Source organism: Lacerta agilis, chromosome 16 (genome assembly GCF_009819535.1).
Source record: "Lacerta agilis isolate rLacAgi1 chromosome 16, rLacAgi1.pri, whole genome shotgun sequence".
Classification (NCBI taxonomy): domain Eukaryota; kingdom Metazoa; phylum Chordata; class Lepidosauria; order Squamata; family Lacertidae; genus Lacerta; species Lacerta agilis.
In genome coordinates this window covers 38,101,235-38,127,964 of record NC_046327.1, presented here as the reverse complement: position 1 = coordinate 38,127,964, position 26,730 = coordinate 38,101,235, and the positions used below count along the sequence as shown (strand labels likewise).

The 26,730-nt window shown below is 46.5% G+C and overlaps 1 protein-coding gene across 1 annotated transcript in view; it reads left to right on the top strand.

Moving 5' to 3' along the window:
* The first annotated feature begins 1,638 nt into the window (after positions 1-1,638).
* Positions 1,639-26,730, top strand: part of CACNA1F (calcium voltage-gated channel subunit alpha1 F) — a 62,795-nt gene continuing 37,703 nt past the window's right edge. Inside the window, exons 1-15 of the mRNA XM_033173889.1 lie at positions 1,639-2,234; positions 2,932-3,190; positions 3,309-3,414; positions 5,100-5,239; positions 8,522-8,664; positions 10,093-10,245; positions 11,876-12,072; positions 12,180-12,283; positions 15,411-15,577; positions 17,431-17,508; positions 18,788-18,878; positions 22,144-22,170; positions 23,869-24,029; positions 25,520-25,745; positions 26,185-26,392. Coding sequence (XP_033029780.1) covers positions 2,213-2,234; positions 2,932-3,190; positions 3,309-3,414; positions 5,100-5,239; positions 8,522-8,664; positions 10,093-10,245; positions 11,876-12,072; positions 12,180-12,283; positions 15,411-15,577; positions 17,431-17,508; positions 18,788-18,878; positions 22,144-22,170; positions 23,869-24,029; positions 25,520-25,745; positions 26,185-26,392 — 2,082 coding nt within the window. The 5' untranslated portion in view covers positions 1,639-2,212. The remainder of the gene's footprint in view (positions 2,235-2,931; positions 3,191-3,308; positions 3,415-5,099; positions 5,240-8,521; positions 8,665-10,092; positions 10,246-11,875; positions 12,073-12,179; positions 12,284-15,410; positions 15,578-17,430; positions 17,509-18,787; positions 18,879-22,143; positions 22,171-23,868; positions 24,030-25,519; positions 25,746-26,184; positions 26,393-26,730) is intronic.

Genomic DNA, 26,730 nt, shown 5'->3' with positions numbered 1-26,730 from the left:
CTTCTGTCTTGTCAGGATTCAACGTCAATCTGTTAGCTGCCATCCATCCTCCAACCGCCTCCAGGCACTCACACAGGACATTCACCGCCTTCACTTGCTCTGATTTAAAAGAGAGGTAGAGCTGGGTATCATCCACATACTGATGAACATCCAGCCCACACCCCCTGATGATCTCTCCCAGCGGCTTCATATAGATGTTAAAAAGCATGGGGGAGAGGACAGAACCCTGAGGCACCCCACAAGTGAAAGCCCAGGGGTCTGAATACCCAACCCTCAACACCACTTTCTGGACACAGCCCAGGAGAAAGGAGCGGAACCACTGTATAACAGTGCCCCCAGCTCCCAACCCCTCTAGACGGTCCAGAAGGATGTCATGGTTGATGGTATCAAAGGCCACTGAGAGATCCAGCAGAACTAGGAAACAGCTTTTACCCTTGTCCCTAGCTTGCTGGAGATCATCAACGATCATTATATGAAAGGAGACATTTTATCAAGTGCAAATTGCCACGCATAGCTAATAAAAGCTGCACCTGCTCAAATATTAACTGTAAATAAACTCTCACCCTTTAAATTTTTTATATTTAGTTGTCCTTTCTTCCCCTCTCTTTTCCTCTCACTTTTCTATCTTTCAGTTTCATTCTTTCCATATTATATATATACACACACACACACACACACACACACCAAACAGTCCACCTCAGTTTAGAGTTGGCACGTGTGAGCCATTTGTGAATTTTGACATACCAACCAGAAAGCAATGCTTTACATTTCCTGTCCTGTGCCAGAAGGCAGGAAAACAAAGGTTGTGTATACATTATGGGCTTAATGTCATTCTTTTTCTGAAGCTGGTTTTGGGGAAAACACATCAAAATGCAGTATTTCACATGAAACAATGTGAAACATAAGACAAAACAGACAGGGTCCTTGGCTAACATTGCATCTTCAATGCTTCCCAAACCAGTGTTGAGAGTGCACTCGATCTAGAGTAAATGTATCTCATACATGTATAGTCTGTGCCAATTTTTACATTTGTTTGACTACCTTATCTTCTTTTTCCAAATTTGTTGGCATCAGGCTAAGATTGTTTTCAAGTCATTAAAAAAGCGACCCTATATTATGAAATAACAATAGTAAATTTTAAGATTTTTATTGCCTCACCAATTAATTATGCCACTTGCTGTCCTTTCCATAAGACATTGTACCTCCATACCTTTAAAGCACATTAGAAGTGCATTTTCTCCTCAAAAAATTCTGGGCGCTTTGGTTTGTTAAGGGTTGCTGGGAATTGTAACTCTTTGAGGGGTAAACTACAGTGCCCAGGATTCTTTTAAGGGAAAGGATGTGTTTTGGATGTGTTTTAAAGGTAAAAGTGTTTGTGCAGTAGTGTGCACAGGAGTACAAAAGCTGGATCCGTTCATCCTAGAATGCCCTGAGGTAAGTGAGCAAGGCCCTGCACTGGGAACAAGGCCCTGCACTGGGAACTCAGCATCCCATCCCAAAAAGACATGCAAATGGACTCCTCTGTGCCAGGGTGACTGAGGGTGGAGGTATCAAGCCGGACTGTCTGAAGAAAGAAAGAAAGGAAACTTGCTATTATAAAAGACTTGGTGTTGGTCTGGTTTTGGTCACGGAGAGATCCATCATTTACAAGAGCTCACTTATGCTGCTTTTACACAACACTCAGGTAGGGTATGTTGGACTATGACAAGGCCATTCCCATTTCAGTCACATCTTTCCTACTACCCCTTTCCAGGCCTAGGCTGGCTTGTCTGGCTGGGATGTCCCCAGCTCTCAACAGTCAGTGACCTAACCAGCTGTGTGAGCTCCCTCCTCCCTGCCTCCTGCGCTGCCCTTTAAAGTAGGCAATCTGCCTTAATCCTCAACCGAGAGCGAGGGAACGAAGCAGGGAGAGCGACAGAAAGAGAGAGAGTGTGTGTGAGAGAAGCAGACACGAGCAGGGGCTCAAATTCTTTTCAGAGGGAGCACTGCTGTGGAAAGCAAGGAGTGCATCTACAGGGCTTGGAAGGCTCCCGCCTCTGCCCTCCCATGAGAGCACGTAGGGTTAATTTGGTCCTTCCTCCCCGCCCAGGGAGAAAGGCCAAAAGAATGGGAAGTCCCCCCTTGCAAGGGGAAGAGGTAGTTGGTCTAAAGTGCTAGCATCTTCTGGAGATTTCCTCATCTGCCCTCTCACCCCCTACAACCAGTGAGCAAGATGTCCGAGTGCAACGGAGGACGTGAGTAGATGTAGATGTGTTTAGTTAACAAGGTAGGGGCAAGCTGTTTGGAGGCGGGTAGGAGTCTTACAGTGCAAGCCTAGGCATGTTTACTCAGAAGTAAGTGTTACTAAAGGGAGTTTACTTAGTGCATTTGGGATTGTAGCTTTTAGGGGTGTGTTCAGAGGAATAAGACAGTGGTAAGTAGGGGCTGGTAGAAGACAAATGACCTGGAGTCCAGCTATGGGGGGCATCAGGCAAACTTTTGCATTATAGTGGTTCTCAGTAGTTAAACACAGAGTACAGTTGGTTCTAGGTTAGCAAACGGGTTGAAATAAAGGGTGGGAGGCTTGGACACTGTTTAAGATTGGAACAGCAGCTGGGAAAAACAGAAGTGTATGGCTTTGGTGTTGCAATCAGATTGAGGTGTTTTGATGTACAACTGGGACTGATAATGGAAATGAATGAGTGTGAAGTCTTGAGGCCAAACCATAGGTGCCAGGCAAACATCTGAAGTTTTATTTCAGCCTGAGCTCACAAAGGCCTTAGTCTTGGAAAAGCTTCCAAACAGTGGAACATGCTCTATCATATTTCTATATTAACCAACCTTTTTGTGTTTTTCAGAACCTTATTTCTAATTTGTGCCTTTTCTAAGAAACAGGGCAGTTAGCCTTTAGATCCATCCTTAACTCCCCCTTGCCCTGTTTCCACCTTGCAGCAGCTGGCACTCCCGAGATACCACGCTCGGCGGCTGAGGCTTTTGTGGAGGCAACAGGCCAGGCCCTGGCATGGACACTTGCTGGTGGGGGCTCGGATACACTGGGCTCTACAGGCAGCAGTGCCCAGAAGAAGCGTCTCCAGCACAACAAGCATAAAACCCAGGGGACCAATGTGGTGCACCGTTCACCACGAGCCCTCTTCTGTCTCAGGCTGAACAACCCCATCCGCCGTGCTGCCATCAGCATCGTTGAATGGAAGCATCCTGTTCTTACCAACTGGGAGAAATTGGGGTGGGGGTGGGGAGGCCCTCTTTTTTTACTTGGGGGAGGAAGGGAGAAGAAATTCCTGTTTGTTGCCTTAACTGAATGTTCCCAGACCCTTTGATATCCTCATTCTTATGACCATCTTCGCCAACTGTGTGGCCTTAGGAGTCTATATCCCCTTCCCTGAGGATGACTCGAATGTCTCCAACCACAACTTGGTGAGTGCCTTTCCCAAAGCCTTGGAGGGAAGGGTGGGCAGTGGGGGAGAGAATAGTGCAATGGCAGAGCACATATTCTGCATGCTGAAGGATGCAGTTAAAAGGATTTTGGACAGCTCGAGACCTCAGAAAACTGTTGTCAGATAGTACTGAACTAGATGGGTAGGCCCAAGGTCTGACACAGGAAGACAACATCATGTGAAGCCAGGAATATTGTCTCCAACTTCCGCTTCCTTGATGTAACCCACCACATGACACCTTCCATCTAGAGATACCCCAAATCCTGGATCACACAGCTGCTCCTTATTTTTCTTCACCTTGTAGTCCAGTAAACTCCTTTGCCGTGGCCTCCTCCTTCCTTAATGATTCCACTTTTACATCTTGATTTCTGTCTGAGGCAACACGTTAATGCTAATTAAAACTATTATCTCTTAATAACCATTAATCCACCACCTGACTAGGGGCAGCTGAGGCAACAGGCTGCCCCCTCATCCGCACAGCTTCCCAGATCACTCTGGTGACCGAGGGTCTTGCAGTGATGCCACTGAAGCTCCCCTATAAATTTGAAGTCATCTGCTGATTGCAGCTGGAGTTTGATCTCAGCTTCCCCGGAGTAAATCCAGAATAATCCATTGACTGAAACTGGATGGGGGCCAGTTCCTGATTTCTGTTTCTCCCCTCTAGGGTAAATCCAGAAATGCTTGACACCAGTGAAGTCAGAGACAGAACTTGTTCTCATTTCTCTGCCAGCCATTTTTTAAATAATTCATTTTTTTACAGTTCACACAGTACATTTACTGTACCACTGTGGGAGGGCTTTGTTGTTTACAATGGCAGGACAGAGTCTAGAGATTCTGTTCTCATTGAAGGAGAGGAGAACATTTATTGGTTTAAGGGAAGAAGCAGAAAGTAGTGCTAACTGCATCATGTTTCTGGTTCTCTTACTAGTGCAGTGTTTTTCAACCTTTTTTTGGCAAAGGCACACTTGTTTCATGAAAAAAATCACGAGGCACACCACCATTAGGAAATGTTAAAAAATTTAACTCTGTGCCTATATTGACTATATATAAAGTAATTTTTCAATTTTTCCCACTTCACACCAGGCAACATCTTGCGGCACACTAGTGTGCCGCGGAACAGTGGTTGAAAAACACTGTACTAGTGGGTCTTAGTAAAGATGTGATAGGGATGGCCTATTGATTGGGATTCCTGGGTTATGTGCTATAGCTCCACAAATCTTTTCTTCTCTGTGTTTTTGTGTTTGTTTGTCTTGAATTTTGCATGCTGTGAGTGACAAATGCACGCTCCTGTTTTCTGGGGAGTGTGTGTGCAAGTGGCCACACTTACCGGTATTCCTGTAGCCATGTATATGTGTGATACTCCCAACTCTTTGCTCTCCCTGCTATTTCCTTGCCCACTTTGTAAGCTGCTTGTGTTGGTGTTGTACTGAGATAATGCTAATCCAGAGAATTTTTTGCCCATTTCTCTTGATGGGAATTTCCAGTCTCTGTCTCTAGTGCAACTTTCCAGAACTGGAGCTTTCAAGTGGAGCTCTTTGGGATTGTCCTGACTTTGGAACATGTTACTGGTTTCAAATCCCAATAAAGTGATAGATTGCTTCTCAGGACACAAGCAGGAGAAACTTGGAAGTATAATTTGGGCCTACTGCCCTTCTTCCTCCACAGGAGCAAGTGGAGTATGTTTTTCTCATCATATTTACGGTGGAGACATTCCTCAAGATCCTTGCCTATGGGCTGGTCATGCACCCCAGCGCCTACATCCGCAATGGCTGGAACCTTCTCGATTTTGTCATCGTTGTGGTGGGGTGAGTTTCTTCCGTGGCATAATGTGAGAGTGCAAATCACTTCTGCAGGTTGCCAAACGTCCCAAGTACCGGCATATTTCTCCAATTGGACTGCCTGGCAACAGTGAGGGGATATTTGGGGAAACTGCAGTAGTGCAGCTCTTCTGCAGCATCTTAATGCAAATAAGTCTGTATAGCAAGCAATTATTAACGAAGTTGAGGAATTCTATCCAGGTCCTGAGAAAAGTCCTTGTATCTGTAAAATGTGTGCCAAAGGATGTGTCCTCTCTTACCACTGTGATGGGCAAAGCTGTAATGTCATAATTTTTTCAACCAGTTAAAAGTACAGGAAGCCCTATTTGGGGTCTGTACCTGGCAATGTTAGTAGGTAGGGAGAGGCCCAAGTCTTGTGTTTGAAGGGACTTGAAATAGTCAACTAGCCAGTGCCCATAGCTAAATGCTTATGCCTTGAACATATGAGTAGGACTCTTATTGTAAATAGGCCATGCAGACATGACATCAAATAAAGTAGAAAGGAACGAGCAGAGCAGCACTAAAATGCTGATGAATTTTCATGAGGCCTTTTTAAAAATAAAGCAAACTGATGTTGAAATGTGGAGAGCTGTGCTTAAGCCTAGAAAATGAGAAACTGAAATAGACATTCACCCATCCCTACCTGTGACCTAAGGGGTGGTACCTGGTAGTTCAAAGTGTGGAGCCTGCTAAGAGAGGAATGAGGCCTACTATGGTCTCTGGTCGGGACAAGGGTTGACACTTGGCACTGATGGACATGAGGCAGGGGAAGGACATGGAATTAATTGTAAAAGCTCTCAAGCAAAAGAATCCCTGCACCACACCAAGCTGCCCATTTATGGACGCCACCTGAAATGCCCTCCCCAGATGCCTCTGCTGCCAGAGGTGAAGCAGTTGGTGAACCAGAATGGACATGCTTGGTTGTGGCCCTCAGTTTGGGGAACATCCTCTCCAGAGAGTTCTGACTGGCACCTTCTTTGCTACCTTTTAGGTGCCAGTTGAAAACATTTTTCAATTATTCACCATGTCTTTTTATATAAATTAATTTTATTTCATTATAAATAAAATAAACAAAATGTGCAATTAGCTTGCATATATGACCCAACAGAGATAATGTAGATAACACTACACCATGACTCTTAGATACAGTACATTTAAATTGTCTTATGCTGTTTTATTATAGTTTTAATTGTGTTTTTGTGTGATTGCTAATTACCCTGGAATCAAAAAGTATTGGGTGGTATATATACTTATAAAAATCAATAACACCAATAAAAGAGGACAATAGCCAGACCTCTTAATTCAGTGGGAGGGACCACACTTCACACATAGAAAGATACAGGTTCAGAACCAGCACCTCTGGTTGAAAGGATCAGGTCACAGGTGATTGGGGGGGGGGAACCTTTGCTCAATAACCTAAAGAGCCTGTCTTGCATTGGGCTTGGCAGACCTACTTCAAGGCAGTTTCCTACACCCCCTGCCAGCCTGAGATCCTGCTGTACCTGGAGGTGTCTCTCCATCTGATAAAGATCCTGAAACTTGAGGTCAGCTCCAGAGACATGGCAAATCTGTTAAAAGGCTATGCCATCCCACTTGTTCATTTGCTTACAAATTAACCTATGACTGGTGTGGGGTATCTGTAGCCCTTCCAATATTGCCATGCTTGCTAGGGCTGATTGGAGTTTTAGTTTGGCAACATTTGGAGGGCTGAAGGTCCTCTACACATGGCCCCATGCAATTCAGACTGCAATATGTGCTACATACCAAGCTATAACCCTCAGGTAAGCCTTCTTTGCAGAAGTCCCAAGTAAAAACCCTGCCACCATCCTCAGGCCATCAAGGACATTTTACCACCCAAAATGGCTACACTTCATTATATTAAATGTGCGCCCCAGGACCTATTGCCATGGTGTGTCAGATGCTGGCATGGATCATGAGCCATCTGTTGAGCAGCAGTGTACAGCAGTAGACAGTGTTGGGCATGGACCAGGGAGAGCTGAATTCAGATTTCTTCTCTGCTTAGCGGTAAAGCTCACTGGATAAGCCCAGGCCACTTTCTCACTATTTTGAGGATAAAATGGAAGAACCTTGTATACGATGCCCTGAGGATTCAAGTGTAATTCATCAGATATGTGGAGGCCAGCTATTGTTGCTCAGAGGAGAGCAAAAGGAATTATGCACATACTAAGAAAAAATTTGCCTTTATTATACCCCACATTTTAGAGCCCAGCTCTGGTGTTTTTGGGGGGAAGGCTCAAGCATCTCCCCAGAGGATCCCCAAATCCTTAATTCCCTCTGGGATTAGGTTAAGGGGGGTGATCTTGAAAGGGGATAGTCCACAAGCTTCTTCCACAGAGCACGTTATTAAACTTTGGCTGGCCATTCCAAATTGAGAAAGTAACTGTCTAGGCCTCTTCATGGGACCATTTGAAGGGGCAGGAGCAAGCTTCCAGAAAGTGAAGAAATGGAGCAGGGTTAGCTTGGCCTGCAACATGCAGCGGCATGTGCCAATGGAACAGAAAAACACCAGACAGTTCTAGGTAGGGTTAGTCCCTTTACTAACAGTACGGTGCAGTTCCACAGCTTATAGATTACATGCACTTGCAATATACAGCCCTTCCAGCAGCATACCATCTTCTTTCAGTGTTCCAACACAAGTACATTTATTCTTCAGATTGTGCTGCCTCACTCTCACATGCTTAATTAGTTGCAGGTGCAGATAAATACACCCAAAAGCTAAACAGCACACCTAGCTTAACTCTTTCTTGTCCTTTTTCTTTGCATTCATAAACCCTTAAACATTAACAAACAATGGCGCACACACTTGGATGTTGTGGGGGGGGGGCTGGAGCAGGTAGGAAAAAGATGGCTCCCATGTGGATCTTACAGCCTGAGGATCTGAGTCCTCATCCAATGAAGAACACCGATCTCTAGGATTAGATCAGAGGAGAGACTGACCACCCCCTCCTTAAGGTAGTTTTAAAAAGGATTAAAATATAGGATTGGTCTATCAATGGCTGGCACCTCAACATTGTGTTTTACTTGCTGTAACACACTCTGGGACCATAGAGTGGATATAATGATGATGATAACAATAATTCTCACCAGGGCATGCTTCACACTGTTAGCCCCAGAGAGTGAAGGCAATAAATGGTCCTATGGGCCTAGAAGCTAGTTTGTCATTCTTTTATCTGTGTTTGGGTGGATTCTTCATGGGAAGAAAGGTTCCCTGCCTGTCTCATCATGATCCTGTCTCCCCCCCCCAAACAGTCTCTTCAGTGTCATCCTGGAACAAGTTTCCCACAAGCCTGGAGAGGCTCATCACATGAGTGGGAAGCCGGGTGGGTTTGATGTCAAAGCTCTGAGAGCCTTCCGTGTCCTGAGACCTCTGCGCCTCGTTTCTGGTGTCCCTAGTAAGCATCTTTCTTTTTTATATACAGGGCACCTCCGGACTGGTGTTTAATTGTGGGTGAACTTTCTGCAACATGTTCTTGGCCCAATAATAATACATTGGTAGTGAATTGATTCTGCTTTAGTTTGTTGTGTGATGTCTCCCCAGTGCTGTCCCATTATTGCTATCCAGAGGGGCTATTAGCACAACAAAAGGAGGACAAAAATAAACCAGAACATTTGGGGTATAAAAAGTTAAGGGGTTTCAGCTGGAAGTTACTGGGCATGCACTGACTGGAAATGAAGCCGTATGACCACCCCAAAACTTCTTAACTAGAGGCATGCTCTCGCTAATGGGGCCTCTTGCTGCCGGCACACAATTTCTGTTCTCATCCTGGGGCAAAGTTCTCACTCGAGGTAACTCTTCCAGGTTCGCAGAGTTTGTAACCTGAGGCGTTTGTAACTCAAAGTACCACTGTATTGGTTTTGCTGCTGCTAGCTGCATAGTGGCTGCACTTTGCTTTGCTTTGCCAGAGTAGCTTATTGAGCAGAGAGGTGCTGCACCATGTATTGTTGCAGTGTTCTTGTGATGCCATATCCACACTGCATGGTACACAGTTGCGCTGCTATACCCCAGTGCAATAACAACCATTCACAGCAATTTTGGGGCATATGCTGCATAATGGTTGCCTTATTGCACCTCACTACATGTTGTGGCATTAGCCAGAGTCACTTTATTTTGCCAAAATGTATGCTATCATTCTGCACTAGATCACAGTGCAGTATGGCACTGCAGCTCATGTTTAATCTGCTATAATGCATCACAGGCATTGCACTGCATACAATCAGACCTGCACATCAAGCTTCATGTTGGCTTGCATGCAGACACACAGTATGACCCAGAGCATACCACGTGCACAGAATTGCATGCTGTCTTGCTAGGCAGCACATCGACACATTCCATGTGATTGCCTTATTGCACCTCACTTACAGCCACTCTGCAAGTCTCCTTAAATACATTTCCCACAAACTGCATGCCTGCTGTGCAGGGCCACATTAAAGCACCACTTGCATTTTAGTTCATGCTTCCACATTGTTTTACGTGCTATGCACAGCAGCACACAGCCATATTCACCATGCTCTGCACTGCTGCTAACACATTGCACAATGGATAGCAGGAGTAGCTCCTTCAATGCGGTGTATGAAATTTGACCCAGAGACAAGTCACCTGCAAATGATTTAGCTTCAGGTTCTCTGCAAATGTTCATTGTGCTGTGAAGGAGAATGCCTCCACCTCTTCAGGCTGTATTCTGCTCCTGAGACTGAGCTCTCCACCTGCAGCCATGTGCCCCCGTATACATGGCCACGTGTGATTGCACTGCATGTTGCAGCACTGCTCATCATGCTTCTGCAAAGTTAACACCATGTTCTGAATCCTCTCCACCAACTAGGCCTGCACATTGTCTTGAACTCCATCATGAAAGCCATGGTGCCCCTCCTGCACATTGCGCTGCTTGTCCTTTTCGTCATCATCATCTATGCCATCATTGGCTTGGAGCTCTTTATCGGCCGCATGCACAAGACCTGCTTCATCGTTGGTTCAGGTATGGTTCTGCAAGTGTGGGGGGAGGTATGTAAATCATTCTTGTCTCCAAAAATGTTAAATTTTAGGAAGAGAGACCAATCCAAGTGTGTCCAAATGAACTGTAGGGAATAATCCTACTCCTTCCTTCCAGAATGGGGAATAGCACAGCTGGGATGAATTTCTGTTGAATTCAGTTTTCAGTGTGAGAGCTGCAGTTTTGAAGAATATGAAAGGCTTCTCTTTCAAACATTTTTTCATACCTATTTGCAGCTATCTTTCATCATCTGCAGCTTTGTTGTTGTTGTTGTTGTTGTTGTTGTTGTTGTTGTTGTTGTTGTTATACACTTGAAAGAGCCTTTCATAATGTGATCAGGGACTATGGAGTGAGTTTCATGTGTTACAGGGAAATTGAATGGGAGAGGTTGAGAGACACCCCCCCCCCCCAGCCTTGCCTTGTTGGAGGCAAGAACAGGAAGTCTTTGCTGCACATTATCAAAACCTCTTTCATTTGGGTTCAAAGCTCCATTCACAAGGTGCCTGTTTGGTCAGAGGCTCCAGATCCCTGATGGCAGTTCCTAATGTTGAGAAAAGGAATAACAGCAAAGTTGGCAGAAGGTGCCCGCAACTCCCCGCGGAGCCCCAGACCTCCAACAAAGGAAAACAGGGAAATGTAGTAATTCACTGGTAAATGTATCTATGTACTGGCTCAATGAGAAAGCTTTAGAAATCCATAAGAAATCACTCATTGTATCAGTCTCAGTTCCAATGGCATTTAGGACCAGGGAAATGAGGTATAAGGGTTAGTGAGCCCATCATATTCCCTGAGATGTTCAGTCATGTCTGTCTGCAGGACCTTCACAAGGAGTTTGTACTGTGAAAGACTATATTTGATTGACAGGCGCATTCCTGGATCTCAGGTTCTACCTGTGACCACACATTTTCTGTGACGTATCTATGATGTCTTGATGATGCTTCTGGAAATGTATTATGGGAAACTTTTAAAAACTGATGTAACCATTGTTCGGGGCTTCTGGCTGCTTCGTCTTTGTGGTGGTGGGAAGTCTTGTAGCAATAAAGATCAGGCCTACAGGCCGCTGTTTTGCTTCTATCTCCTGGCTGAAGTCTCTTGCTTGTGACCCCTCACCTGAACCTATGGGAGTCAAGGTTAGGCAGTTGTGGGGTGCTCCAAGGACTCCCTATTACACATGCAACCTCTCTTAGCTCAGTTGGATAGTGTGTGTTGCTGATAACGCCAAGGCCATGGGTTTGATCCCCATACAGGCCACTTGCATATTCCTGCATTGCAGGGGGTTGGACTAGATGACCCTCAGAATTCCTTCCAACTCTACAATTCTGTGATTCTAACCCAAATAGCCAGTTTCATTTTCAGCAACATAAATGCATGACTGGATTTTGAAAGCTGTATATTGATATACTTAAATGCCTAAATATTAAAAGAATATTGAAATATCAAGTGAATTTTTGGTGGGTGGGTGTTTTAGTAGTCGGGGTGGGGGGTGTTGAAAATACAGGGCACATTTTGAGAGATATGCAGATGTTTGTGAAACATAGTTTGGTTCAGCACTAGAATGAACCTGTCACTCTTCTCTCTGTCCACCCCCCCCCCAAAATCTCTGCATCCCTTGCAGACTTGGAGGCTGAGGAGGATCCATCACCTTGTGCCTTCTCTGGTCATGGCCGGGAATGCTTGACGAACAATAGTGAGTGCCGTGGGAAGTGGGAAGGACCCAATGGTGGCATCACCAACTTCGACAACTTCTTTTTTGCCATGCTGACTGTCTTCCAGTGCATCACCATGGAAGGTTGGACCGATGTGCTCTACTGGGTGAGGCACCTTCCTCCACTAGTGTAGGAGGGGGAAGCAGCACTGCCAATGGCTCATACAGCACAGTCCATGTAATTTTCTGCTTATTTTCCCTCCCTCTACTCCAGATGCAGGATGCAATGGGTCACGAGCTGCCCTGGCTCTACTTTGTCAGCCTTGTCATCTTTGGCTCCTTCTTCGTGCTCAATCTGGTTTTGGGTGTGCTGAGTGGGTAAGTTGGATTTGGAGTGAGTATAGCATGTGAATCAGTTTGCCCGTGCATTTATGGGATGCCTTTGGGGACTGCTTCCTGTGCCTACATACATGTGGTAACTGGATAGCTGGATAAATAGATAGCATGTAACCATTGACACAAAATGGTTCCACCAGCATTCAAATAGGGAGATCCAGAATCTTTCAAAGGTAGCATGGGTTGCATTTGTACTTTGCGTGGACAGGCGGAGTCCCCCAAACCCCCGAGCGGATAATGACACACGACAACGTGCTATGGAATTAAAATTGGCCACAAGTTTATTAAGATTCAGATGTAGGGAGACCTTGGCTCAGGCATTGGGCGTTTATCCTTCCCAGCCCCCAGCCGGGGATCTGGGAAACTGCAGAGTTATCCAGAATGTGTGGGGATTGGGCTAGCTCTGGAGAACATATGTTCAAGCAGGTAGCCCACCCCCCGTTTGCCGCCACTGGTGGGGGAGAGCAATGACAACCTCTTGGCGTATGGACAATGCTTCCCCCCAATACCCCTTTAACGGGGAACCCTGTTATCGCCGCCACACTGGGGGCGCAGAATCACCGCCCCCCCCCCCCCCGCATTTAGGAAGATGACTAAAGGATTCCGCCCAAGGCCTGAAACCGCCAAAGTTGTGACGAATTGCTACGGGAAAGGCGAAACCTGCCAATGCAGGGAAATTCCTTTCCGGCCCTTCAACAGCGGCCTTGGCATAGCAGCGCCTGTGGAAAAAAGGTTAACCTGTAAAGTAAGCATTAATTGAAGGAGTGGAGGGTGGGAGAAGCTCTGGAGCCGACTGCTGCTTCTCAGGTAAGCTACACTCTGTATTGTGTGGGCTGGGTAGTCCCTCCCCTTACCTGGCCAATCCCTTGGCAACACCTCCCCCAGGCGGGATTGGACAGTTAACTAGGCAGGCGGAGACCCCAGGTATCCCTTCTGGGGGAGGGTGCAGCCAGCCGAACTACCAGGTGTCGCACAGGAATTCAGGGGGCTGCGCGCGACCACACAAATGTCACCCCCCATTTAATGTGGGGAGCGGTCATTGTAATATCTGTTGAATTGATTTTGCACATTTGCAGTATCAAATGGTTATATTTTAGTGGGAAAGATTCTGCACCGCCACCCACTTCCCACCTCGCAAGTCTAGTAGTAGTGATTCTATATTTGGTTTTTCATGGTAGCATGTGGTTTTACTTGCTTGCATGAATCATGGAATTATTATGATTCATTCATCGGGTGCTTACAGTAACGTTAGCCCCACACGGGGTGTGAGGGATAAACCCTTTCCCATGGGTTCACAGTCAGATAGGAAGAATGAGAGGGTAGGAAGGACATCGAATAAAACCAGAAAATGTATTTATGGTATTGTGTGATGTCTAAATTGACAAACTATTGTTGGGCAAACCAAAATCAGAAAACTTGCTTTGAAGTACTATATTTGCAAGCTGGATTTCGAAGGGGCAGAGGAACTAGAGACCAAATTGCAAACACGCGCTGGATTATGGAGAAAGCTAGAGAGTTCCAGAAAAACATCTACTTCTGCTTCATTGACTACGCAAAAGCATTTCACTGTGTCGACCACAGCAAACTATGGCAAGTTCTTGAAGAAATGGGAGTGCCGGATCACCTCATCTGTCTCCTGAGAAATCTGTATGTGGGACAAGAAGCTACAGTTAGAACTGGATATGGAATAACTGATTGGTTCAAAATTGGGACAAGGCTGTATATTGTCTCCCTGCTTATTTAACTTATATGCAGAATTCATCATGCGAAAGGCTGGACTGGATGAATCCCAAGCCAGAATTAAGATTGCCGGAAGAAATATCAACAACCTCAGATACGCTGATGACACAACCTTGATGGCAGAAACTGAGGAGGAGATTAAAGAACCTTTTAATGAGGGTGAAAGAGGAGAGTGCAAAATATGGTCTGAAGCTCAACATAAAAAAACTGGTCCCATCACCACCTGGCAAATAGAAGGGGAAGAAATGGAGGCAGTGAGAGATTTTACTTTCTTGGGTTCCATGATCACTGCAGATGGTGACAGCAGTCATGAAATTAGAAGACGCCTGCTTCTTGGGAGAAAAGCAATGACAAACCTAGACAGCATCTTAAAAAGCAGAGACATCACCTTGCCGACAAAGGTCCGTATAGTTAAAGCTATGGTTTCCCCAGTAGTGATGTATGGAAGTGAGAGCTGGACCATCAAGAAAGCTGATTGCCGAAGAATTGATGTTTTGAATTATGGTGCTGGAGGAGACTCTTGAGAGTCCCATGGACTGCAAGAAGATCAAACCTATCCATTCTGAAGGAAATCAGCCCTGAGTGCTCACTAGAAGGACAGATCCTGAAGCTGAGGCTCCAATACTTTGGCCACCTCATGAGAAGAGAAGACTCCCTGGAAAAGACCCTGGTGTTGGGAAAGATGGAGGGCACAAGGGGAAGGGGGCGACAGAGGACGAGATGGTTGGACAGTGTTCTCGAAGCTACTAACATGAGTTTGGCCAGACTGCGGAAGGCAGTGGAGGATAGGGGTGCCTGGCGTGCTCTGGTCCATGGGGTCACGAAGAGTCGGACACGACTGAACGACTGAACAACAACAACAACAAAGAGCAGAGCAGTGCAGAATTAGCGTGTCAGGCAAGAATTCAGGCCTGACTCTCGTATGCCATAGCCAGGAGTGCTACAGATTTCAGGAGTGGTTCAGAAGTGCCATAAACTGTCTTAACCCCATGTCACAGGTTGACCATCTGTGGTGTATTTTCTGTTCGCTGTCTGCCTGTGACACTCTGTGGCCTAGCTGAGGTGGCCAGATCTGTGGGTAGCTAGTGTGTGGATGATCCTGACATGGGAGTGAATGTATTATGTGTTTGTGGAGGTGGGTGGGAGCTTGTACTTAATTTCTCATTCCCTGCTCTGACTTTCTGATGTTTTGATTCAGCACTGTGTTTCCCTTAAGCACCCAGAGGGCATTCCGGCTGTGCCAAACACATGACAACCAGCTGGATCAAAGGCTGTGCTACTGGCAGGCGGGCTTTGCACCAGTAGGTGTCTTTCAGCAGATGGCTAAGCTGGCCTGTGTTCGGCTAATTTGACCCATTTCTCCCCACAGAGAATTTTCCAAGGAGCGAGAGAAGGCAAAGGCCCGGGGTGACTTCCAAAAGTTACGGGAGAAGCAGCAGATGGAGGAAGACCTGAAGGGCTATTTGGATTGGATCACGCAGGCCGAAGACATAGAGCCTGATGAGGAAGGGGACGAGGCAGACGAGAAGCACACTCGTAAGGGCTCCGCCTGCCACCCGCTGCCAGCTTCAGAGCCCTGCTTCGCCAGAGAACAGTGCCCTGCTGAAGGAGGGGACAGTTTAGTCAGTGGCCTGGATGCTACCATCTGGGCCTTGTGGCAGCTCTGGGTGAGGGGATTAGAGAGGAATCAATCCAAGCAGCAGCGATGCAAGATTAGTGAGAACCTGAGCAAACTGGCAGCTGGGGAAGGGATCCTTCTTGTGGAGAGGAGGGAGGGGAGTCAGATGCCGTGTACCTACTGGGGCAAGCAGGTGGACTCTGGCAGTTGGAGACACGACTGGATGGCAGGAACAGAACAGAAGGGCAGGCCAGGCCAATCCCTCTGTCTCTTTATTTTTCTCCCCCTGCTACTCCCTCTGCCTTTTGCTGAGAGAAGGGATACAGGGTTGTGCTCTTTCCTTCAGCAATGCCCAGAAGTGGCCAATTAGTAGCATGCTTTTACTTGTGCGTACCCTTCCCCATGGCTATAATTTGCAGCAAGAGAAAATGGAAGAGAGTTCCAAGGGTAAAACCCCTGGCACTGAGTTAATTAGTTCATTGGGACCTCATTAGTTACTTTGGGGTCGCTGAGCAAGTGGTAAGAGCAACTAAGGTCAGCATTGTGAGTAGACAGATATTTATGAGTCTCCTATTCAGCTCATCTGTATTCCCTCCCCAGTCAGCTGAGGACAAATTTGGAGAATCCTGGTCCTTTCACCCATCTGCATCTCTGACTACCCTCTCAGAAATGGAAGCAACATGAGTCCCAGTGTGCTCCAACTAGGGGCTTATCCACACTTACCTTTAGCCCTGCTCTTTCCAGGCACAGGTTTCCTTGTGAAAACCTGCTCTTTAAAGCTGAAGCATGGCAAACAGCAATGCAGGTTTTCAGCAGATTGCCGTTTACTCCAATTCAGCAGGAAAGAGTGGGTTTTCACAGGGAAAGCTCTGGAGCAAGAGAGAGAGAGCTCAGACACAGAGCTTTAAAGCATGGACCTGCTGTAATTAAGGCAAAGTATATATCAGGGCTTTTTTGCCAGAACTCGCAGGAACTTAGGTGGGTGCCTTTGCCATTGTAAGAAGACAAGGCAGGCATTCATGGTGAGTTGCAGCACCTTTTTTCTAGAAAAATAGCACTGGTATGTGTAATGAAAATAATCACAAGTGTTGCCCCTGCTTACCACTGTATTCCGCCTCCTTTGTTGTTTCCTTATGTCTATTTTAGACACAGCTATATAAATAGATAAATGATGAAAAAGTGCTCTAGTGGAAATTTACTTTTTTGGAATTAAAAACGAATGTTACCTTTTCAATCAGCACCATTTTAGTGCCCCGTTTTTCTCTGCTGATCTGTTAGTTAGCACTAAACCACTTTTTAGTAAACTTCTAAGAATTTGTTCAACACTACTTTAAAATAATGTTTTTGATCAGTTTTAACATTTGCACTGAAATATGATGAAAAATAGGGTATCGGGTTGTACCTTCATAAAGGTCCATGGCTGTGTCACACCCACTTGTTTGGATGGCGCTTAGTGGGCTGTACATCCCCAGAGAGCACAGTATCAGCTGATGAAGTGTGGAAAGCGCAAGTCTGCCCCTGTAGCTTTCAGTACTAGGAAGTGCCAATCGGGGGTGGAGGAGCCCCTGCTTCTTTGTTTAATCTTGGCAACTTGACATAAGAAAAAGGAATCTGAAGAGAGCAAGGGAAGCTTGTCCACTTTTCTCCATCGTCTTTGTTATGTAACTCACATCAGTTTGTTATTCTTCGTTCATTTACCCCTTTCCCTAAATTATTTCCTTTCCTATTCATCCCTCCATCCTGTCATTCATCCCTGCCTTGCTTATGGAAGGCGTGACTGTGGCAGACCTGACGGAGAAGAAGAAGAAGAGATGGTTCAGATACAACAGTCACTCCACCGACACCCACAGTAATTTCCTCATTTTCTTCCATAAGTAGCCATGTTTCATTCTCTTTAAGAGCTAAGCAGAAAAATATATATTCAAAACGTATCATGTATTTCTGTCCAATTCCCGACCTATGCTTCATCCACAGCCTACTTTGATTTCATTCATATTTTCTTTTTATTTTACATCCATCTTCATGCTTAAGCTGGAGACAGTTTTTTGTCTTCCAGAAAGTTGAATGCAGTTTGAAAATGCTTAATGTGGTTACACATTTCCTGATTTTTGCCTCTTGGTAAGCAGGTTTTTGAATTGTTTCGAACACCTGCAAAACTTGTTTAATAAAGATGGCAGTATGTGTACACCATTGGAAAAGAAGCCTTTTTCAAACTACCCACTTTTTAAAAAACCATTTTTGTATTCAGCCTTAGAAGTACATTTGGGAACAAAGAAGAAGAAGAAGAATTTATTGTGTTGGGCTGAGCTAATGTTGTGGGATGTTTTGGAGTGCAGTGAATTTTCTGTCTCAGAGACGGACTCCCTCCTCCCTCTGGTCTGCATTATGCTGCTCCCAGTGGACAGCTGTTGGCAGATGTCATTTTGTTTTTCCTATAATTCCCTTGGAATAATGTCACATGATGACATGCATCACTCACAAAGGCCTTATGGAGAAAGCAAAATGGTGGCCCCAGCCAATGGCAACTGGGAATTTCAGCACCACTGTCACTGCAACAGAGATGGTAGCCATGGAAACAAAAGGCAATTTGCTTTATTTCATTAATTAGCGAAAAATTTAACTTTTCAAACTTTCAGCCTACTCTTATGGTGAATGTGACCAACAGCAGCGGAGGAAGCCTATTCGCCGCCTGGGGTGGTGGTGCAGAGGCATCCCCCTGGGGGCGGGGCGTCACAGCGCATGCGTTGTGACACCACGACACGTCAAATGCACTGTGCATGCCTGGAATTTCCGGGCATGCGTAGTGGATCCAGCTGCCGCCGCCGCTGTAAGCCAGTGAGCAAGCGGTGGGTCGGGCAGCCCCGTCTGTAAAGAAGTACAGGTGGGGTGCTGGGCGGCAGGGGAGGGGCCGGGGAGTGTCGCCCCCCTCCCCTGGAGCCGGGGGCGCAGTGCCCCCTCCGCCCCACCCTTCCTACGCCACTGGTGACCAATGTCACATTCATGACTCCAAAGGGAAGTCAGTGTTGTGGTTTTAATGCCAGGCAGTGGGCCAGGATAATTACAAGAAATGGTGCAGTCAGGGCTTTGGGCTGTTTTTGAAAACCTCACTTGCTTTTCTCTCTCCTCAGCCAGTCTCCCTGCCAGTGAAACCACTTCAGTGAATACAGAGAATGTTGGGGAGGAAGAGCATCACCAGAACAATTGCTGCGATGTGTGTTTGTGAGTTTGTGAGTTTCCTTAGTTAAAGGGGGGGCGGAGGGCAGAATGGATTAGTACAGTAATGTTACATTTTCAAAACAAATTTTAAAAAATCCTTCCAGTAGCACCTTAGAGACCAACTAAGTTTGTTATTGTTATTGGTTACTGTGCACACGAAAGCTCATACCAATAACAAACTTAGTTGGTCTCTAAGGTGCTACTGGAAGGATTTTTTTTATTTTTTTCGACTATGGCAGACCAACACGGCCACCTACCTGTAACTAGTTACATTTTCAGTTTCTTTGGATCAGGGTTGACTCACAGGGGAGTTTACAAAAAAAAACAACAACCACACAAAATTACATAACACAGTAACAAACAAAAACAGTACCCCCTCACACACAATTTAAAAGGCCAGAGATTGTCTAATTAGTCAAAGGCCTAGGAGAAGAGGAACGTTTTTGCCTGGTGCCTAAAGATATATAATGATGACACCAGACAAGCCTCCCTGGGGAGAACATTCCACAAATGGGGAGCCACTGCAGAAAAGGCCTGCTCTCATGTTGCCACCCTCTGGATTTTCTGTGGAGGCACACAGAGAAAGGCCTCTGGTGATGATTGCAAGGTCTGGGTCACTTCATATGGGGAGAGATGGTCCTTGAGGTATTGTGGTCCTGAGCTATTTAAGGCTTTGTGGGTAAAAAACAGCACCTTGAATTGACCCCAGAAACTCTCAGTCAGTGCACTCAGGCCAGGATTGGCATTATATGCTCAAATCGTCTTGCCCCAATGAGCAACCTGGCTGTTGAATTCTTCACCAGCTGAAGTTTCTGAACCATCCTCAGAGGCAGCTCCACATATAATGTATTGCAGTAATCTAACCCAGAGGTTACCAGAAGTTAGGCTATCCCTGTCCAGATAGGGGCACTCCTGTTGCTGCTGCCCTCTTCTTCCAGGTCTAGTCTGGGCTCAGTCACCTGGGCAGGTGGTCTTGCATGATGTAAAGTGGGTGGGCTGACAAGCCAGAAGGCAGGTGGGCACTGCTGCTGAGATGCTCTGATGGTTCTCCTCTCTGCCAATGATTGTGTGCTGCTGCAGCACTCTGCTGCCTCCTCTATTTCCATGCTGAATGAAGGAGGCTGAGTACCACAGTGACATCACACACTCCATGTAAAATAGAAGAGATGGAGGAGGGGTGGAGGTAGGCAGCTGAGCACCTGCAGCAGCAGTGGCAGCTAGGCAGCTGAGCGGATTAGCTCAGTGTCCTGAAAACAAGACCATGGGCAAATGTAGAGAGGCTGCAACTTTACCATCCAGATAGCTTTGATTCTAGGTTTAAAATAAGCCTAGAAAGTGCTTCATAGTTTGAACCTGACCTACATTGCTAACCACTTCCTCCTGTTTACCACAGTGTGTTCAGGCAAGAGTGCTTTGTAATGGTGCCCAAATCAGCACTGAAGGGCAGGTCTGTCTTGCCAAGAATGTAGCAGTGGCTGGAACCGGCCTAAGGCGTTTTAGGCCCTTAAGTTAAACATGACACAGTTCCTTTTACCCCTGTGACTTTATATGGCACAATTTATCAGTGCTCTTCAGCAGCTTATATTCATTTTAGTAGGATTTGCACATGAGAAAGTCCAAGTGGATTGGGTCCCATATGTTGCATCTCGCTGGGAGGAATTCAAAATAATGCTAAGCAGATTACTCTGTCAGTGCAAGCATTCCTGCTTGCCTGGTGGAATAATCTGCCCTCTTGTCCCCCTGTACACTGTTCTGGGGGTTATCCTGATATCTGCTGGAGCCAATTTGGCAGGGAGGAGGGAGGGATGGGGGGAGGCGAGGGGAAGAAAAGCAGAAGCCCTTGCAGTGGCTTCCGTTGGCAGGTCTAGTTACCCCCCGCTGTCCCACTCTGTCTCCCTTAACAGCACTCACAATATGCTTTCTTAGGCAACTGCCTCACCTTGCCTCATAGTAGGGGCACCCCTGGCAGCTGAACATGAGAAAATAATTGCTAGGGTAGGGCAGAATAGAGATGGGCAGAGGGGGAGACACAAGTCTATGCATTGTTGGGCTTTCCCAACTCTAACCTCTGTGCACCATGGCTTAACCCAGTGGTTACAAGAAGGTCAGATTTCAGCCCAGATCATAAAACTGAGCAATTGCGGTAAAGATGAGCAAACTTTAGAAGGTGATTCTTCTAGCAACAGTCCTATATTTACTATCTGATAGTAGAAACAGAAAAAGATAGACTATTTTTTAGTTTCAGCTACAGGTAGGTAGCCATGTTGGTCTGCCATAGTCAAAACAAAATAAAAAAATAAAAAATTCCTTCCAGTAGCACCTTTGTTGTTGTTGTTCAGTCGTTCAGTCGTGTCTGACTCTTCGTGACCCCATGGACCAGAGCATGCCAGGCACGCCTATCTTTCACTGCCTCCCGCAGTTTGGCCAAACTCATGCTAGTCGCTTCGAGAACACTGTCCAACCATCTCATCCTCTGTCGTTCCCTTCTGCTTGTGCCCTCCATCTTTCCCAACATCAGGGTCTTTTCTAGGGAGTCTTCTCTTCTCATGAGGTGGCCAAAGTACTGGAGCCTCAACTTCAGGATCTGTCCTTCCAGTGAGCACTCAGGGCTGATTTTTTAAGGATGGATAAGTTTGATCTTTTTGCAGTCCATGGGACTCTCAAGAGTCTCCTCCAGCACCATAATTCAAAAGCATCAATTCTTTGGCGATTAGTCTTCTTTATGGTCCATCTCTCACTTCCATACATTACTACTGGGAAAACCATAGCTTTAACTATACGGACCTTTGTCGGCAAGGTGGTGTCTCTGCTTTTTAAGATGCTGTCTAGGATGCATGCACACGGAAGCTCATACCAAGAACAAACTTAGTTGGTCTCTAAGGTGCTGCTGGAAGGAATTTTTTTATTTTTTTATTTTGTTTTGACTATTTTTTAGTGTTCTTGCCTGCAATCTTTTCTTGGCATGAAGATGCAGTGATGGGAGACATTTTCCATCTGCTTCATTTCTGCCTGTCAGGTTTCAGTTAAAGGTGTAGCACAAAGGCTAGCAAAATAAATCAATAAATAAAATGCTGGGGGTGCCACCTGGCAACCCTAATTTGGGTTTGGGATATCTGTGAAATATGAAATGCTGACAGTGTCTGTGAACCTCCTCTAAGAAAACTGCTGCCCCTGTATCCTTGATCAGTTTGTAATTTCTCAGCTTTCAACTGCAGCTGAGAGAGAGTTGTGTTTAATTTTCTTGTTGAATTTCTCCTGTCTTCCACAGAGGGAAGCTCTCCAAGACAAAATTTGGGTGAGTAGGATGAAAGCTGCCTTCCCAGGGCCGTCTTAAGCTTATCTGGCGCCGTGGTGCAAGGATCCCTCCGGCGCCCCCCACCCCCAGGCGTGGCGGCACGGCATGACGGAGGCAGACAAGGGCAAAGTACAGGGAAGTTAAGAAATGGCATGAGCCACAATGTATTGAGATTCATGTATCTTTGGGCATTAGCCCAAAGGACACCTCCATCTGCACACCCCCATACAGCATAACCCAACAAAGCCCACCCAGCAATCGAGGTTTTCTTAAGGTAGCCTTGGCTTTGGAGCTATTGGCAAAAGTACACCGTGTTCCTTGGGTCTGCACAGCCAGGTGCAACCTAGTGCCAACCGCCTGCCCCCCCCCAATCCTACCCACATTGTTGCGTCCATATAAAGGTACAACAGTGGTGTCAGAAGCCAATGCACTGGTAAAGAAACCGGCAGAAAAAGTAAGAGAAAAAGGAAAGCGGTATTACTGGCAGTTTTCCAGTGGAAGCAGATCACATGGTTTTGATCTCGGGTCCATGGGGGGGGGTCAGCAGTCTGAGGGTACACCTGAGTGAAATAGGTAGCTGGGACTGGGAGAGCTCGCATCTGGGGGTTGCCGAGGTTGGAGACCACCAGTTCTGCAGAAGTGATCACAGGCATGACTCTCTTTTGCTGCTGGGGGGGGGGGGTGTCCAAGAGCAGAGGGGGCCCGTCCAGGGGCAGGAAGCCCAACTTTGGGGATTCTCAACATGGCTGAGCCTTCTCCAAAGGGCCACAAAGCAGAGCTTCAAAAACAAGTGATGGTGGCAATAACTGTTCTTATTTTGAGAGATCCTGAGAGGTAGCTTGGAAAATGTACACTTAGCCATTTAAAAAAAACTGCCAATGGCTTGCTTCCCAGGGGTCAAGCCCCAATGCAACATAAAAAAACAACACAAATCAATCCTTCAAAGAAAAAGAAACCTGGAAGAAACGGCTTGCAATACTGACTTTTGGTATTGGAGGAATGGCTCATGCAGACCCCGATTTCTCTCTTTTCATCAAAGTCTGTTTCCAGAACCTTTCTTTGCTAGGGGAGCGAGCCACAGGGCAGCCAAGCAGGCTCCCCCCCCCCACACTTCCTCCTCCTCCAAACCGATGAATGACCCCAGCTCTCGGCTTCAAAAATAAATAAATAAATAAATGATGCACGCTTAGCGCGGAGAATAATAATAAAAAAGACACACCAACTTTGCACTAGCCCTCTTTCCAAAAACATAAAAGTAAAGTGTTATAAGAATTTATGGGAATATTACCCATTAAAGGGGTCCGATTCCGGGTGGAATCCTGAACCTCAGCAGGATGTTGTTTGTGAACCCCTGCTGCTGTGGGAATAAAAGCCGCCTGACAGGATTTTATGCTGGGGCTGAGCAAGAGCCCCGCTCGCCGGCGGAGGACTCCCTGCGCCCCCAGTGGCAGCTTCGGGCACTGCAGGGCTCTTTCCGAGCTCTGTTCAGCTCGGCTCTTCCCTGGAGTCCCGGTCTACTCGAACGCAGCCCGGACTCCCAACCAGGCGCCCTCCGGAGCTTGGCGCCCTGGCGCTATGCGCCACTTGCGCCACAGGGTAGAGACGGGTCTGTGCCTTCCCCTCTGCCCAGTGCTCTCCTGCTCTCTGGCTCTCATCAGTGATGTCTGTCCCCCCCCCCCAATCCCCCTTCTGCTGCAGCCGCCGAGTGCGACGCATCAACCGTCTCTTCCGGAAGAAATGTCGCCTGGCTGTCAAATCTGTCTCTTTCTACTGGATGGTCCTGATTCTTGTCTTTCTCAACACTCTCACAATTGCCTCTGAGCATTACAACCAGCCTGATTGGCTCACGCAAATCCAAGGTAGGGTTGCAAGACACAGGGAATGTAGACAAGCGCCAGCAAGGGAGCATTGTCCAGGAGTTAGCGCAGAGCAGGGAGAGCCTCTAAGGCCCATCTGCACTATGCATTTAAAGCAGTATCGTGCCACTTTAAGCAGCCAGAGTTCCCTGGGAAAGGGGATTGACTGTTAAACAACTCTGGAAATTGTAGCTCTGCGAGGGAACAGGGGTTGCCTAACAACTCTCCACACTCTTAACAAACTACAGTTCCCAGGATTCTTTGGAGCACCATGACTGTTTAAAGTGGATAATGTATGGTATGGATGTGGCCTAAGAGGGTAGCTTAATGATTGTGGTCAGGACTCAGAAGCAGGAACATGGTTTTGAATTAAATTTTAAAAAACAATTGGCTGAGGTGGGGGTGTTGCTTACCTTCCCCAACTATGGATTTTTGGGGGGAAACAAAATTCAGTTGTTCCACTTCTCTTAAACAAAACCACACACTGGTTTAGAAATTATAGACTGCCATCTACTGTTCTTGTTCTGTAGCAGGAGTGGCCAAACACCATGATCCTCAAGGTGTTGCTGGACTTTTAACTTCCATCATCCATGACCTGACACTGGGCAGCATGTGCTGGCTGGGGGTGGGGGTGGGCAATGGGAGCCCACTGATGCCTCAAGGGGCACCGTTTCTCCATCCCTATTGTAAGGCAATTTTATCTGGCTCTTTCCTGCCCTAACAAACCTTTACCAAGACACGGCAAAAAGTTTGCCCACAGTTCTATTTGCAAGTAAAAGAAAAACATGTCCAAGTCATAAGAAACACAGATATTCAGATATTTTACATTCCTCTCTTTAGATTTATGCGTACCAAGTATGTAATATGTAACTGCATATGTTTGTATCCAATGCATTGCCTGCTCTGAGCACATGTGCTTCATAACTGGAAATCCTAACTGACACCAGATTTGATATGGAGCATGACCACTAACCCATCTGTGTGGATTTCCTACCTCTGGACTGATATCTGGGGAACAAATGAGATGGTCCCAGAGGATATTGAAATTGCCCATACTTGAGCTGATACGCAGGAATTGTTTGGAAATGCATGATATAAATCCTACAGCTGCTTGGTCAGTTTAGTTTGCAGGTTACCAGTTGACCATCCCTGTTTTGAACTTGTAGGCTTGCTGAAAAATACTTGCGCAGCTGATCTCATCCCCATCCATTCCAAAGTGCCTTGTATATGTGAGCTACTCTGTAGAGAAAGATCAACAGGGAAGTGCAGAAGGTGATCAAATGGAGAGCTGAGGAATCTCCATTTACTCCTCTCTGCCCTGCCACTTTCATCCAGCTCAAAATATTTTGAGTCTTCATCATATTATTCCCATTTTGCAGATGGAAACTGTGAAAAAGCATCTGTCCTCCAGTCTGTCTGATACTCGGTGTACTGTGTGGCACATTGGCTGTCCCATATACCTGTTCTTGACCCTCTACCCTTTCTCCCCACAGCTTATGCTAACAAAGTACTGTTATCGCTGTTCACCATGGAGATGCTGTTGAAGATGTACAGCCTGGGACTACAGGCCTATTTTGTCAGCTTCTTCAACCGCTTTGATTGTTTTGTGGTATGTGGTGGAATCCTGGAGACTGTCTTGGTGGAGTTTGAGATCATGCAACCTCTTGGAATCTCTGTGCTTCGCTGTGTCCGCCTCTTACGGATCTTCAAAGTCACCAGGTCAGGTGGTGGTCATAGTCATGGGTGATTGGGTGGCATTGCTTAGGGCTGGGGCATGCACTCGGGGTTAGCTTAATTCAAGGTGGTTGCCTGCTAGAAAATTCAGGTTGATTTACTTATGGCTTGAAGATATATTACTATAGAACCCTAGGCAGGTGGTCAGTATTGCACTTATATTCGCCTCTTCCCTCAGAAGCTAAGATCAATTTACATCTGCTTCCTCTACACCAGGGGAGGGGAGCCTGTTGCCCTGCAAATGTTGTTGGAGTACAGCTCCCATTGTCCCTTGACTATTGGCCATACTAGCAGGGCCTGGTGAGAGTTGGAGGCCAGCGAGGCCAGTTTCCCCATCCTTATTCTAGTGATGCTGGTTCTTACCTGTGAGTCGAGGTGCCCCAAGTCCCTTGACCCATTTATCCATCCCTGGTTTGCTTTCCAGGCACTGGGCCTCGCTGAGCAACCTCGTGGCCTCCTTGCTGAACTCCATGAAGTCCATTGCGTCCTTGCTGCTCTTGCTTTTCCTCTTCATCATCATCTTCTCATTGCTGGGCATGCAGCTTTTTGGGGGCAAGTTCAACTTTGATGAGACCCAGACCAAGCGCAGTACTTTTGACACTTTCCCCCAGGCCTTGCTCACAGTCTTCCAGGTAAAAGCATGCATGTGGTACAAGTGGGGTGGCTGGGACCAGCCTTTGACAAGTTTCGGTGCTTGCTTGGGACTGGACTATGTAAGGGACAAATGGTTGAAGCCCCTTATTTCCCACTTGGATCCCAGCTTCCCCATCCCATTATTATTATTATTATTATTATTAAGAACATTCAAGAGGGAGGGAATGGCAATAGCTGTCAGTGCAGCTTCCCATGACTCATGGGTGGTCTTAGGAGCAGCTCAGGTGTGTCCTTGAAACAGGCTTAAGGAACAGTACAAGGAAGCAGTGTGATCCCTTCAATAGTGGAAGGGTTGTTGACCCTGGTGCACAGAAGA